We start from the raw sequence: 15,649 nt of genomic DNA, 5'->3' as shown, positions 1-15,649 counted from the left end.
TGATAATAAAAAAATTATTTTCTAATAGAGCTTGGAAACTCTCGTGTCTAACAAGTTTTCCATTGGCTTAGGAAAAAATGACACTCAATTAGCATGATAATCGTTATTCTCTAAATTTTCACATTAAGGTAAAGAATACCTATTAGATTCAAACATCCATAATTTCACTTCTAAATTGTACGCATACAAGCGGGAAAAAAAATTTTAATATGATTTTACTTTTGTAATTAAACGAAACGTATATGTAATATCAGGACACGTGAAGAACAAGGAAGTACTATCAAGATTCTTTTACATATCTAATTTAGCACACATATTAACGAATAAGCTTCAATTTTTAGTTATGTGACACATTGCGTTTTAACTTCATTAATCAACTCTGTATCTATACTGAAGATGGCCTAATCTAGGCCGAAACGTCTATACATATATATATTAAATTATAAAGTTATTCGCTACTGAAATCGTGCGACTGTGGTTCAATGCCCTCTCATTATTATTATTTTTTATTTTATAGCCACTAAAATTATTTATATTTACTTGTAATTTTATATAACTCAAAGAAATATTATCTTTAATTAATGTTATCTCTTTCTAATAGTATAATAGCCATAACAACATAATATTTTTGATATTAAAGATTCCTAAGAAATATCTTTATTGGGTCTATACTATAATAATTAAAGAGATATTACATTTAAATCATAGCAATGTATTAAATCATGACTATACAGTACATGGAACTTTGCTTCGAAATTTGTTTCGTTTATACGATCTGTTTCTCTTTATATATTTTATGAAACTTTAACTTTTCTCTTTTTTCTGAATGTATAATAATAAAATTCAGAAGGTAAAATACAAGCGCTTTCGGACAACTTTAAATCCTTTGTGGGAAACAAACTTTGAATGTTTTCTGCTGTATAGTTACAAGTTAAAGTGGCTATTAGTAGACATTTACTAACAGTTATTTTATAGTTGTATAAATGAAATGTGAAATACATACACACAAAATATCGCTTAAACTGTTAATTCTTTGGTGATCTTCTTTCTCAATGTATATTTGTATATCTATGTAATGTATGCAAACGTTAATACACAGGAAAACTAAACATTTACGTACATATATGAGAGAAAGAACTCGAGAGGAATTTTTATGATTCATTGTTTAGATTCTATTTTATTCAAAATAAAAATAAACATTTGTGTGCGCTCACTAGTATTATATGTAGCTTTCGATGCAGCACAGTCGTGTGCATCCTACAACAATAGTGATAGGATGCTATTGTCCTGGATGCTAAACAGACGTTGCAGTTTGACTACCCATGAAATCTTGACAAGCTTTCTGGAACAGGGGTGTCGCATCTCACGCTTTGCAAACATAATTGTTTAAAATATCACGTATGGTATTAAAACGATGTTAAAAAGGTGTAACTCCATAAATTTATAAGATTTAAAAAGGTGTAACTCCATAAATTTATAAGATTTAAAAAGATTTAATCTCAGAGATGTAATTCTGCTGAAAGTTTCCTACAAAAAGAATAAGTTGTGCAATTTATTATGTAAGGTAAAATCAGGTAATACTCATTTTTAAATTAACATTATTTTGATATAAATGTATGTTAAGATTTTAATTTATGCAGAATTCTTAAGTAATATATTAGCTATAACGTCCAACTAACAAGTCGCTAAAATTTTAGTCTTAACTTCAGTATTAACAAAAAATTAGAAAATATAATTTTAAGTAAAAAATAAAATCCTTTTTTGCTATTTAAAATTACCGTATCCAAGCAAGACAATATCAAATTTCTCTCTCTCTCTCTCTCTCTCTGGGTTTATATTTTGTTAAAAAGTTTATATTGATAATATATATTAATTATTGTAGTTTATAGCCAATATTCATTGAATAAACACTTTTACAAATAATTAATAAAAATAATCCTCGATTTTATTTAACTTGTCTTTTTTATATTTGTTAATTCTCCCACTTTCCTCCACTTTCCTCTATTTCAAAAACATCAAAAGCATGTAATAGTATCTAGTTATTGCGTTCGATTGTCATGTGTTATAATGCGGCAATGAGCGTATATCAGATTATTACTGAACATGAGAAGTGGGAGATTATCACTAATATACTGTAATAATACTGTTCACGTTTATCTCGTGTACGTAATTTCCCTTCTACCTTTCCTACTTTACGAATTTTTTATTGATACTAGTAAGTATTAAAAAATGGAGCTGACCGGTTTTGTACCGAGCTTTTTAATTTTTTTTTATAAATAAAAAGTTTTCCAATTGTATTAATATTTAATTTGTATATTATTTTTATATTGTTTATTAACTTTTGTTAATTATTATTAAATTTTATCTTTGATCAAAATAGTTTTTATTAATTCTTTTCGAAAATATCATGAAATTACACATTTTTAATTTCAACTAGTTAAATTATCCTCGTTTTTCATGTCAAATTAAAAAATTGTGATATTTACGGGAATTTATCAGACTTTCTAAAGAAAACAGCTTGCACAACGTAGAAGCACTGTAGAAGATTAAAATTTAATTAGAACTATTTCAACGTTTTAAAAAACATAACCTCATTTTAAACAAAAATGTAATTAAATCTGTTATTTAATGGAGAAGGAATTTATTCCTATACAGGAATTTCACAGGAAACAAAATATGGTGGTAAATTTAATAAAGGTAAATAGGGATCAAGAGAAATGCAAATTTCTTTAAAACATTGTTATTAATTTTCTACACAGTAGATCCACATCTCCACAGTTTACACATTCGCGTTCTGTACCCATACGATACATGAAGATCTTATTTCGTACACATACATACGTATTCTTTCGTCATGTTATATAAATGCTATTTGCAACATTTTGCAAATATATCACGAATTAGGCTCTTATTATGGCGGATGCATAGCAATGCATACAACTTTTAATTAAATTATAATGATATAATTGTTAATTAAAATATACGTAATTATTAAATGTTAATTAATAATAAATAAATATGTCATAAATATTTTAAAGGAAATATAAAATTAAAAATATTTTTATCATTAATAATAACGAGTTTTGTGTATATATACGTATGTATAATAACAAAATTAATAATTTTTTAGAAGACTATATGTGTATATACAGTTAAAGAAAATGCATTTATATATACTTTTGGATTGATTTTGTTTCAGGTACAGTAAAAATTGATTATTGATTATTCATAATAATATGTACTTAAAACGTATGTTGACAATTATTTCATTAAATTAATAAATGATTGTTAATGTTCTGAAATAAATAATATGCGCATAACAAATTATTGAAATTATTATATCAAAATACATATGCATAAAGACATTCAAAATTTATGAGAAAATGAATATACCTATATTTTACAATATTAATTCCTCTAATATCTAGCAATATTTGCCGCAAATTAGTCGCATGTGACAATCTCGTAGCAAATTAGCCTCTTCGTTACGTATTACGATCCATGAAAACACACACACACACACACACACACACACTGCAGTAAATATAGTTACGCAACCTGTAAATTCCGCAATGTGATCATGCATTCAAGATAACCACAAAACGTTCTTGATATCAATCTAAAGTTTATGGAAATTAAGCGCCCTTAAAACAAACGATAAATTTTTTCATTCATGCTATTGTCATTAAAATACTAAGTGTTTCTTTTCCATTGAGAATATCTTTTTGTCTAAGATCTATTTCAGACGATCAATAATTCCAGACATCAACTATATAAATTTATATGTACATATTTACTCTTTTATTTTGTTTTTTTAATACTTGAAATTTTTTCGTAACCCTTTCGCGAATTATAAATCATCTGAAATCAGTTTTATTTCCTTTTTCTTTCCTACGATAAAACTGCTTTGCCAGCTTGATTATTCGCAAAATCGCTTTAACGCCAGAAACGTCTCGTAAACATCGATTTACAATGTTGCATATTACGTTACATTAGGAGGCCATTTATGGCCTTTATATATGTAGCCTAACAGATACGTGATATACGAACGGATCGAGCCGGCGAACGATTTCGTAGCGATTTCGTATCCGATAATTCGTTCCCCGTAAATATATACAGAAGAAAGAGATAAGAAATTAAAATATATGTAAAAATGATTATAAATAAAAAAAAATTAAAAAGTTGAAATTTATATAAATCTTTTGTATGTTAAATCAGTTTTTATTGAGAAACAAAAATATATATTCTACCTATTGCCAAAATTGAAATTTTTTTTAACCTCTCTTTCTAAATGTTATAATATTTTATATTAAAATATATTTAAAATTAAATAAACCTTATAACTTGAAGATTTACTTTCTTTAAATATTTTAATAAATTTCTCTCTCTTTCTCTCTCATTTTTCTATAACAGCTTTCAAAGTTAAACTTATTTAAGTTATTATGAACTGTGCTAGAGCCATGTAATTTGAATTTTAATTTTTATTAATTTGTTATAATCGCAGTGAAAAAGTCCACGATATCGTCCACGCTCGACCGTATTTATGTTAGTGATTGTTCTGCATTCTGAAGTATACATAACTATATACGTATACTATTTTCTTTGATCTGTCAGTCGATGATATAAGAAAGCTAATAGAAGAAACAAAGAGAAAAACTGAAATATCAATTAAATCTTAGTAAAATCAATTAATTATTTCGTGATCACCTTGTGATCATCAATTTTTTCCAAAATGTGTTCCATCTGATAATAGAGCAAATTAATTAAAAAGAAAATTTTATTTAAAAAAAATATTTAAAAATATATGCCTATTTTATTCACACACACCGATATAGACATCTCGAATGAGATGATAATAAAATATGTAATAGAATAGTTTATCGATTGATCAGTAACACATATGTATATAGTAAAATTAAATAATATATAAAATTATGTATTATTATGTCCTTTTATTATTAATTTGTTCATTATTAATGCTGCCATATGTCACAAATCTTATTAAAGATAAGAAAGCATTTAGCAGTATTATAAATAAAATAATGATTTTTTTAAAATAATACTATTTCTAAAATAGACTATTATTCTCCTGAAAAATAAGAATTTTGAACAAAACGTCCTTGCTGAGATAAATGATATTGAGATCCAGTATAATTTCGATGATTTCATTATTTTCTAAGACTTGCACGAGACTTTTAAACAAATAATTAAGTGATGTGGACGATATACGTAACATACAACGAAAATAACTCACATTCCTCCACTTCCTTTAAACATTTCTAAAGATTAAAATTTGATTCGATTCTCTCTCAAATTAGAATCGAATATTTAAGTTAAATTCATTATAATAAACAATAAATTATAATAAATATATAATATATATTTATAATATATATTACACAATTAACAAATAACGGAACATCATTAACATTCTTATGTCTTATTGCTGTACATATAAATATATTGTGTATATGTATATATATAATATATTCTGTTTCATCTTTGGCATTTTAGTATTTGTCTTTATTAAGATGCCCTCATAAATTTATCTATTTCGATAAAATGATTTGTCTTGCGGGAGGGATGATACGCTTTAACATTTATACACAAAGTTACTCCTAAACGAACGTAGATTCGTATTTACAATGATACCTCATTTAACGCTAAGAGCTCGTTATTATAAATCTCTTTGATTATAACGAAACGCGTTATCGTAGCGCAATTATGTACAAAGTGATCCCCTAAACGAGTAAAACGGCTTTATCTCCCGCTTTTTAACTCTTTTCTTTGGTCTTTTTATTATTCCCTTTGCTTCTCCTCCAATCACAGCGTCTACAGAAATATCTCAAACCACCAGATCCTTTTAATTAATCTTTTTATGCTTTCTTGTAAATTATTCGATTAATTTTAAATTAATTTCTCTTTTCAGAAAAAAATCTTTTTTTTTTAAACGCACATATAACTCTTAATTTTACAGATTAATTTTTCGGCTAATCTATCAAAAAATGTATAATAACGAATTCGATTGGACGCACTCAGTGCGCACTGGTGCACATTAAAGCCATTGTACACAAAATAACATGAAGATATGTTTATAAATAAACATATCTTTAGAAATCGATTAAATCGTAAAATACTCAATACATTTTATCGTACTATTAGGTAAAATACGTTTACATAATTCGAAATGTTTGCGTTTCATTTTTATACTCAAATTAAATCAGTATACAATGGCTTTAATATGCACCTTTATAATGCAGTGCGCATTAGTGCTTCCAATCGAATTCGCTATAAGTGATTAAAAGCGAAAATGATGGAATGAAAAAGAATGACCTTTTTATACACAAGTTTCGAAAGTCCAACCTTGCTAACATATTGTACATTTATAATTCATTATAGTGTTATATTGGTGTTCACTATATTATTTATTCAATTTCAGATGGATAGAAATTTAATTTAATTGTTGCAAAGATAGATATATGATGTCAATCATGGGTAAAGTAGAAGTTCGCGCACGAATCAAATGTTAGTTGGAAAGTTCATTTCGACGTTATCGGACCGCCGCTAAAATATTACTGCTGAATCGGAACATCAATCTGCCAACGGACAGGAGCCTTATTTACGGACCTGATGGAACGCTGCCGTGACAGAAATAGACCCTTGGGAACGAGCGGCGAACGTGTCCCTTAAAATAGGTCGGCAGCAGGACGAAATAGGCACGAGTATGGCGCACATACTCTATTCACACTCTCTTTGGGACTATACACTTCTCTCTTGCAAATCGTATTTGGTATTTGCGAATACTTGATGCAAATATATGACGTCGCGTATCTTAACTTTAATTAGTTGACGTCTTTGACGAATTTAAAACAGTCTTAGTTTCAATGATAAATTCTTTAAAATGTTTTCTTACTCTTTTTTATAGTTTATTATATATATATATATCCCTGAATTTCTTTTTCAAATCTTATTTCGAAGAGATAATCAAAGAAGACAATAAAAATAAGACATGGATAAAAGGCAATAGTGAATACCAATATGTCCATAATACTAAGTTGATAAAAAATTTCAATTATTTTTTATTTCATTGACATAAAATTTTTTTTCAAATGGAATTTTTAATAACTTTTTCTTATAACTATCGAGTTGTTAAACATTTTTGTATATAGGAAAAGAAAGGATTAAATTTTTTTATCTGCGTGATTGTTACTTTTGGGATTTATCAGTCCTATAGTCGCTCCGGTCTTACCTATTTTTTTCTATTCTTCAGAAAGCGCTCCTGGAGGAGGATTTTGCCGTTACTTTCACTTCACCGGATCGCGTAATCCATTTAAATACACGCCTCAATATGGACGTTGGTCATCTCGCTATTGCGCAACTGATTGTTGACATGCAGCTCGGACGAGGCGTTGCTGTGCACGAGATCCTGTTTGCGATGCACCTGGCGCAGATCGCGCACCGGTCCGATCGCGCGACAACAGCTTTCGAGGGTTTTGCGAAAAGCTGCGCGAAATTCGCGATTGAAATAAGCGTAGATCAGCGGATTCAAAGCGCTGTTGAAATAGCCTACCCAGAACACCACCGCTACCACCACTTCGCCGCTCTCGCACGAGTCACACAGAGCAGTGATGATATACCTGTATCAAACAGACATTTATAATATTACTGCATTGAAATAAGTCATAAAGCAAAATTAGTATCCTCAGAATTTTGTTCGTTTCGTATCAAATTAAATTTTCTTTAGTTTATTAACGTATATATACTGAAAAAATTTTCTGGTTAAATTTGTTAGAATTCTAATTGAGATAACCGGAATTCCGGTTGATACAATATTTCTGATAAAATCTATAATACTAGAATTCTAATAAATTTAACCAGAAAATTCTGATTCGTCCATTTTCCACCAGAATTACTATTTAATCTAACCAGATCATTTTTCTCAGTGTACATACACGTTATGCAAAAATCTACTATACAGGGTGTTTCCAAATTAAATCGCAAAACTTCGGGAGCGTGTAGAGGAGTAAAAAACTAAGAAAAAAAGTCCTATAGACATATGCTCGTTTTTGCTCCGTTTCAGAGAAATCGAAAAAAAATGTTTTTTTTACCTGCAAGATTAAATGGGGACCGTTTTCTAAATTTCTTGGAGAATGAATTTTCTGACTATTTAGAAAACATCCCATTACAACAACGTACTGAAATGTGGTTTCAATTAGATGGATGCCCTGCTCATTACAGCAGAGTCGCTAGAACCTGGTTAGATAGAAAATTCCCACAACGATGGATTGGACGTGGAGGAGCAGTACATTGGGCAACTCGTTCGCCCGACTTAACGCCATTAGATTTCTATGCATGGGGTACTCTGAAGCAAGAAGTTTATTCTTCGCCTATTCAATCAGAGCAACATTTGAGAAATCGTATCGTAGCTGCAGCGAACAGAATATCGCAAGAACAGTGCCTGGCTGCTACAAGAGCCGTGTTTGACAGATGCAATGCTTGTATTGCTGCAAGAGGTGCACATTTCGAACAAAATCTTCATTAAAAAGTTTATAAATAAAATAATTAAAATAATAAATTAAATATATTTTTTTCTTTTTTCGTGATTTCCTGCGAAACAAAGCAAAAAGGAGCATATGTCTATAGGACTTTTTTTCTTAGTTTTTTACTCCTCTACACGCTCCCGAAGTTTTGCCATTTAATTTGGAAACACCCTGTATATATAATTAAAATTTTTTTAAATTAAGAAAAACTCTTATAGATATAGATTAGTTCAATAAAGATATAATAGAACATGAGAAAGATTATATATGAGGAGCAGATTTTCAAAATGCGTTTTGTCCAAAATTTGTAATTATCAGAAAACGAGAAAGAGAAAACTATGCACACAAAAAAAATACGCACTCTTTACAAAAAATAACAATATGCCAATCAGTAAGATATGAAATATTAAACAAAATTGCTAAACAATTGCTAAAAATGTTAAACAAATGCATTTTGTTTGTTCTCTAGTTAAAAAATATAATGCACTTCAAAATGTCTATTGGCGAATTCTATTAGAAGCATTTGTGCGCACTGGTGCATATTAAAGCCGTTGAACGGTCAGAAGCAATGAGGTTGCGACACTTTTTTTTCCGATGAGTTTAAGAATACGTGATCAAGTTCAGGATGCGAATCCTTCTCACGTGTAATGAATAAGACATACCATATTTAACAAACCTCATATGATCATATTCATTCATTGCACATGAGATTCGTATCCTGAACTTGATCGCGTATTCTTAAACTCGACAGAAAAAAAAGTGTCGCAACCTCATTGCTTCTGACTGTACACGGATTTAATTTGAATATAAAAGTGAAATGCAAATATTTCGAATTATAAAATACATATTTTATCTAATACTACAATAAAATGTATTGAATATTTCAGGATTTAATCGATTCTATGTTTATGTACAAACATATCTTTACGTTATTTTTTGTACGACGGCTTTAATGTGCACCTGTGCGCATTGAATGCGTCCAATCGAATTCGCTATATGTTTTTTCAGTATATAAATTAATGATAAAAAAAATGCTTTCTGAACATCTCAGAGTAGCTTATAATATATGAATCTTTCAACACTGAACACTACGACACCTCTAACTAAAAAAATGAAATTTTGGACAAAACGCATCTTGAAAGTCTGCTCCTTATATATTTTAATCAGTACACTTGAATACAATAAATATTGCTGTATAATCAGATCACGTAATAGGTATGTTTTATGAAAAAAGCTCCTTTCTCTATATCTCACATGATACATTTATTGTTAAATACGTATATCGAGCTATATTTATCGACATACAATCATATATTACATGATTATATACTGATAAATATGATTATGATTTGTCGTATGATATTGTAATAACACAATGTGATTAAATATTGCAATGTAATTAAATATTAAATAAATATAATAATATAGGAATAAAAAAGAATATGCTTTATTTTATAATTATACAAACGCGTACAGTTTAGTTGGAAAATACAGTATATCCGCAACGATCTATATATTGTAGCGGAAAGAAAGAGACGAAGTATCTCATTTTCTGTCGGTGTGACCTACATGCACCTGACGTCGAAATTGTTTCCATCGACAAGGGAAGAATGGATTTACAGGCTTGCAGAGGGGGACGATCCTCCCCCTCGTCGCGATCTTTCTTGAATCGTTGTTATACGATTTCTCTTCTCCCTTTATCGATTTGAAAGGAGGCAAATAATGTAGAGATAACTGTATTGAACGCTCAATGTTAAAATGCCACAATTCCATAAAGCTAAAAATAAAATCTACTTCAGAATCTGCTCTAAATCTACTAGGAATCTATTTAGAACTTTTCCATTTCCGGGTCTCTTTTCAATCGAGAAAATGGAAAATTTCAATAAATGCCAAATAACTTTGGAAAGCATATATTTCTATATTTCTATATTTCTGAAATTTTATTTAAAATTTTTATTGTTAAGCAAAATAAGAGTAGTTTAATAAAATAAAAAATCGATTCTAATCGGATTTTTAAAAAAGATTTCGAAACATATATATACAATTTTTAATAGAGAGTTTCTTATAACTATCTATTTTTATTTGTCCAACTTTCTATTTTCATCTGTTATTAATTATATAAAATTCCAGACACACACACACACACAGATCCGTTCAATTTAAAAAAATTTTTAATACAATGTCCGTAAAAAAAGTACGTAAATTAATTAAGGAAAATAAATGTTACTCCTACAGAACGCTATAATACCGTCGTGTTTTTACGCGTCTTTACCATCATTGATCGATACAAATCGAACTATGTGTTTCGTATTAGCTGCACTAACTAAGAATAGAATGGCTATCGGTTAAGGTCAACTTTCTTTCTTTCTACCCATATGAATGGCTAAAGTTCTTTACATATCGAGATAATTTCCCATTGACCGTTACGTCGTTCAATTCCTTTAAAACTTTTATCCGCGTTTCTCTCTCTTTCTTTAACAAAGGCTGGCACAACATAATTGCTACACAAATCGATATTTGATTTCTTTTGCCTACTTTTTTGTGCAATAGCCTGCACCTCAATTTATTCAAAATTATGTAATGGACTCTGCATTAGATCGATAAATTGTAATCAGTGATAATATAGCACGAGATCATATAGAGATTATATGTAAATGGAACGATTGAAAATATTTCGCTTCAATTTATAAATAAATAGTACATGTAATATAAAATTATAAATAAATTTTTCTTACGAATTTTTATATTATACTCTAAAATCTGTAAATCGTCTAAAGTATAATTAAAAAATTTTTTTTAATTTACTCCTATGCCTGTTACATTGACAAATTCAATTTGTCTTAAGAAAATATTCACGCAGTACAAGTAGTGACATCCTGAAACGTGTCAGACGGCGACAAATAGAATCGAAAAAGCTTGGTAGGCAAGAATGGAAAAGTAGGTCAAGGATTTGCCTCGTAATGAGGCCAAGCAAAGAGGGAGAGGGAGAAGTAGAGTATTGACTTGTATTATTCGGCCGAATAATGGGAACAGAGAGATTCGATTCTCGAATATATAGGAAAATTGATAGCCATGCAGTGAATTTAGCAGCGATATACTAGTGGAATCGCGCGACGAGAAATCAATTCCATTGTTTTTCCAACGATTGAGAGAGTTGTTGGAATCACCAATAACAGAGTAATGACAATTGATAACGGGCAAATAATCGAAAGCTACGAATTGTTCTGTTTCTTCCTTGTGTTTTCCCTTCGATATATTCCGAGACAACACGCCACCTGTTATTATCACGATTATAGTGTAATCTAACGCTTTTCACGTTTTATCTTCATTAAACGATTGTAATAGCAATTATGAATAGTAATAATGATAAATATTAATAACATAAAATAAAGAAAATATTTATAAAGAAATGTAGAAAGCAGAAAATATAGAAAATGTTACATTCCATAATACTAATAATATAGATAAAAGACATTTTATATTGAAATATATTATAATTATTATCCCGAAATGATAAGGTTATAAAAATTCTATAGATACATATTTAATACAAAACAGTTGGATATAAATATCAATAAAAAATGTACTGAAACATCGCCGTTTTGGAATATTGTAATTTATTTTAACGTAAATTACTTGAAAAATCAAAAAGATCATAAAAGTGCAACAGAGTTCGAAATATGAAACCGATTGAAAGTCGATTAAATTCAAGTATGGAAATATTTTTACATTTTCTTCTTAAAAGCTGATTTTTGGATCGATTCAGATTATTGCGGAACATGACTATTGCACTTCTCTTTTCCAGGCCTCTTCCGAATTGTTGAACTTTCTTGACGTCCGTGGGGAATTTTTCCCGACGTAAGAAGCCACTAAGTGATTACACGAAAAAACACTTTAGTGCGTTCATATTTTGAGAAGGCCATTATTATTGTTATTGTTCTAATTTTTGGGTAAAAAAATATTATTTTATTTATCATTTTATTTAAAACTGTTTATCATTTTATATAAAACACTATTAATTTAATTTTTCATACTAATCGATAAAAAATTACGTTTATTATTTAATTACTTATTATTTAATTTCTTATTTTAGTTTTTATACCCTTCCGTATGTATATGACGAGCAAACTTTCAAAATGCGTTTTGTTCAAAATTTCATTTTTTTTAGTTAGAGGTGACGTAGTGTTCAGTATTGAAAGACTAATATTATAAGCTGCTCTGAGATGTTCAGAACGCATTTTTTCATCATTAATTTATATTCTGAAAAAACATAGACATTTTGAAGTGCATTATATGTTTTTTAACTAGAGACAAACAAAATGCATTTGTTTAATATTTTTAGCAATTGTTTAGCAATTTTGTTTAATATTTCACATCCTATACTGATGGCATACTGATGTTATTTTCTGTAAAATGCATAATTTTCTTGTGTGCGCAGTTTCTTTCTTTCTCGATCGTTTTCTAAAAATTACAAATTTTGGACAAAACGCATTTTGAAAGTCTGCTCCTTATATACTAAACTTATTAGACTATAATCATATTGATGTTTAAAAAAATATTAAGTATTAACATAATTTGACTTAAATTCGATCACTTGTATTTCAAATTAAACTTTATTTTATACAATTCAAGTGAAAAGCAGAAAAATTTACAAATTAAATTCAAATTTGTAAATTTTTCTGCTTTTCACTAAAAGAACATATAATAAAGATTAATTAATGATTTAATAAAATAAGAAAAAATAGAAAAATTCTATTTTTTATTCGATATTCCCAACATGAATAGTTTTTATCAAATATAATTGGCTTGCAATAGATATAAATGTTTGTATGTTTTTTTTTCGAAATCCTGCACAGTATATCGTGCCTCATAAAACAGCAATGTAACCATCTATATCCATTAACAAGCGATGAATGTTTATCGTACGTTAAAAGCCCACATAAAAATTTTTTTTTAAACTGGAAAGATAACTAACCCCCCAGAAAAGACATAATTCATATTTTTCAGTTTAAATACAGATATTTCTTGCTTAGGATGCTTAGGATAAACGCATTACAGTATTAAATATTAAATATATAAAGAAGGTATATACGTACACACATATAAATATATGCATGTTATGTATATATTAAATGTATAAATTTTCTTGATTGATATTAAATTAAATTAATTAATAGTATATTTTATACATGAAAAACATTTAAATATAAATTTTATGATAAATAATTCGTACTTATTTAACATTTTCATATATAAAGTACGTACTTATTTAACATTTTCATATATAAAGTTGTTTATTTTGAAGTTGTTTATTGCACACATACAACCTACACAGTCCCTTCGTTGATAAAAAATCTGACGTTTTATTGAAAAAACCCTGTACTAAGAAGTTAAATTTAGGAATGGCTGACTTTCGATCTTTCGTCGTCACAAGTCTATTGTGATGTCGTCATGCTATACTGCGTTGTATCTCGAGGAGAAGTACTTGACACATACCGGAACCACCCTTTCTTCGCTTCGAGGTGGCTGCACACAACCCTCAAGCTTTCTCCGTTGCAAATCTCCGGAGATCACGGCGGCATACACTTTTCCCTATCGATCGCGGCCTCCCTATATAATCGTCCGACCAACCGACTCTCACCTCCTTTCCGCATTAGTACACCCTTAGGAATTTTGAGGCGACACGGCGCAATATTCCTCGGCCATCCGCTTTCGTTTGATAATAATCTTCAAATGGACGATTTCTTGAAAATGACCTCAATTGATGAGTATCTTCTCTAGAAACTGTCAGTGTACATACACATAATATATGTAGCATATATGTTTATACGTAATATATATATATATATATATATGTACATGTGGGTTTTAAAAAGAAAAATTTCAAATCTAATACTATTCTAATACTATTGGAAATTACTTGAAAAATAACTGTTTTATATTATATGACATACTAATTTGGTATTAAACTCTTCGTAATAAATAAAATGTCCCTTATTAACCACATTTCTTTTGAACTGCAATTTTTTGACAACCTTAAATTGATTTTCCTTTTTATTAAAAGGATAACATCGGAATATTGTGGAACTGCTTTTAAATTGCAAGCATTTGAAAATAAATTTTAGAAAAATTAAATTTTATAAGAATATACATCAATATGATAAAATTATATTCCTTAGATTAAGTTTTTTTTATATTCTTAGTAGATTTTATTATCAATTTTATAATAGTCTTTTAATTTAAGTTACAAGGAGGTTTCGTTGAAAACTGTTAAAAAATGTCAGATATCGAAAAGTTGTAATAAATTCAAATCTTTTTCCATGTTTTCGTTTGAGAGGTAATTTATTTCGAATTGAGCAAAGAATCCGTAGTTCAAAGAAAATGCATGAAAGACGGCGTATACATATGTAAGTCCATGTCCAATCAGTACATGTTCGATTTTGCAATTCTTTGCATACACAAAATTCTAAGTAATTTGGAATATTGAATATAATTTGATATATATAATATATTATATATATATATGAATGTATAAATATAATGTAGGAAATTGCGAATAATTCTATATATTGCTATGCACAATCATCCACTTGCTAAAATCTTCATAATGTTTATTTCTTATAATATATTTATCACGATGAAAGAATACTTAATTTTCTACGAAATTATATAAAATCTCTGACGGATTCTATAGAAATTTGATGAATGCAAATAATTTTCAAATGTCTCTTTTATATAATCATCAGTAATTTCTAATTTTATAAAATCGCATATAATTTCATGAAATTACTAGTAATTTTATAAAATTGCTATTATGGATTCTTTCAAAAAAAGAATTAATTGCTTCCTTCATTGATGATAAGCGATGTTATAACGTCATTAGAGAAGAAGAATATTATTAGGTGGAAACGCTAAAAATTTCAAATTTTTATTATATTCACCAACATATAAAAAAATCTTGTTTTATTTTTATTTATCATTGCTTTACATTTTTATTGATACGAGTATATTGATATTTGTGATTCGACAACAATATTTTTCACTCGAAAAAGTTTTTACATATTGAGTTAGTAAGATCGCTCTATATTAAGCAATTAACGAACAGTTGA

General features: G+C 28.4%; 1 protein-coding gene across 1 annotated transcript in view; it reads right to left on the bottom strand.

Annotated features, from left to right (window-relative positions):
• Positions 1 to 7,243: 7,243 nt before the first annotated feature.
• The window catches only part of LOC108723102 (octopamine receptor beta-1R), a 58,318-nt gene continuing 49,912 nt past the window's right edge, over positions 7,244 to 15,649 (bottom strand). Inside the window, 1 exon segment of the mRNA XM_018448595.1 lies at positions 7,244 to 7,637. Within this exon segment, the coding sequence (XP_018304097.1) occupies positions 7,331 to 7,637 (307 nt within the window). The 3' untranslated portion in view covers positions 7,244 to 7,330.

This window comes from Mycetomoellerius zeteki, unplaced genomic scaffold (genome assembly GCF_001594055.1).
Source record: "Mycetomoellerius zeteki isolate Tzet28-1 unplaced genomic scaffold, Tzet1.0 scaffold223, whole genome shotgun sequence".
Lineage (NCBI taxonomy): Eukaryota > Metazoa > Arthropoda > Insecta > Hymenoptera > Formicidae > Mycetomoellerius > Mycetomoellerius zeteki.
This window is presented reverse-complemented; position numbering and strand designations above follow the sequence as displayed.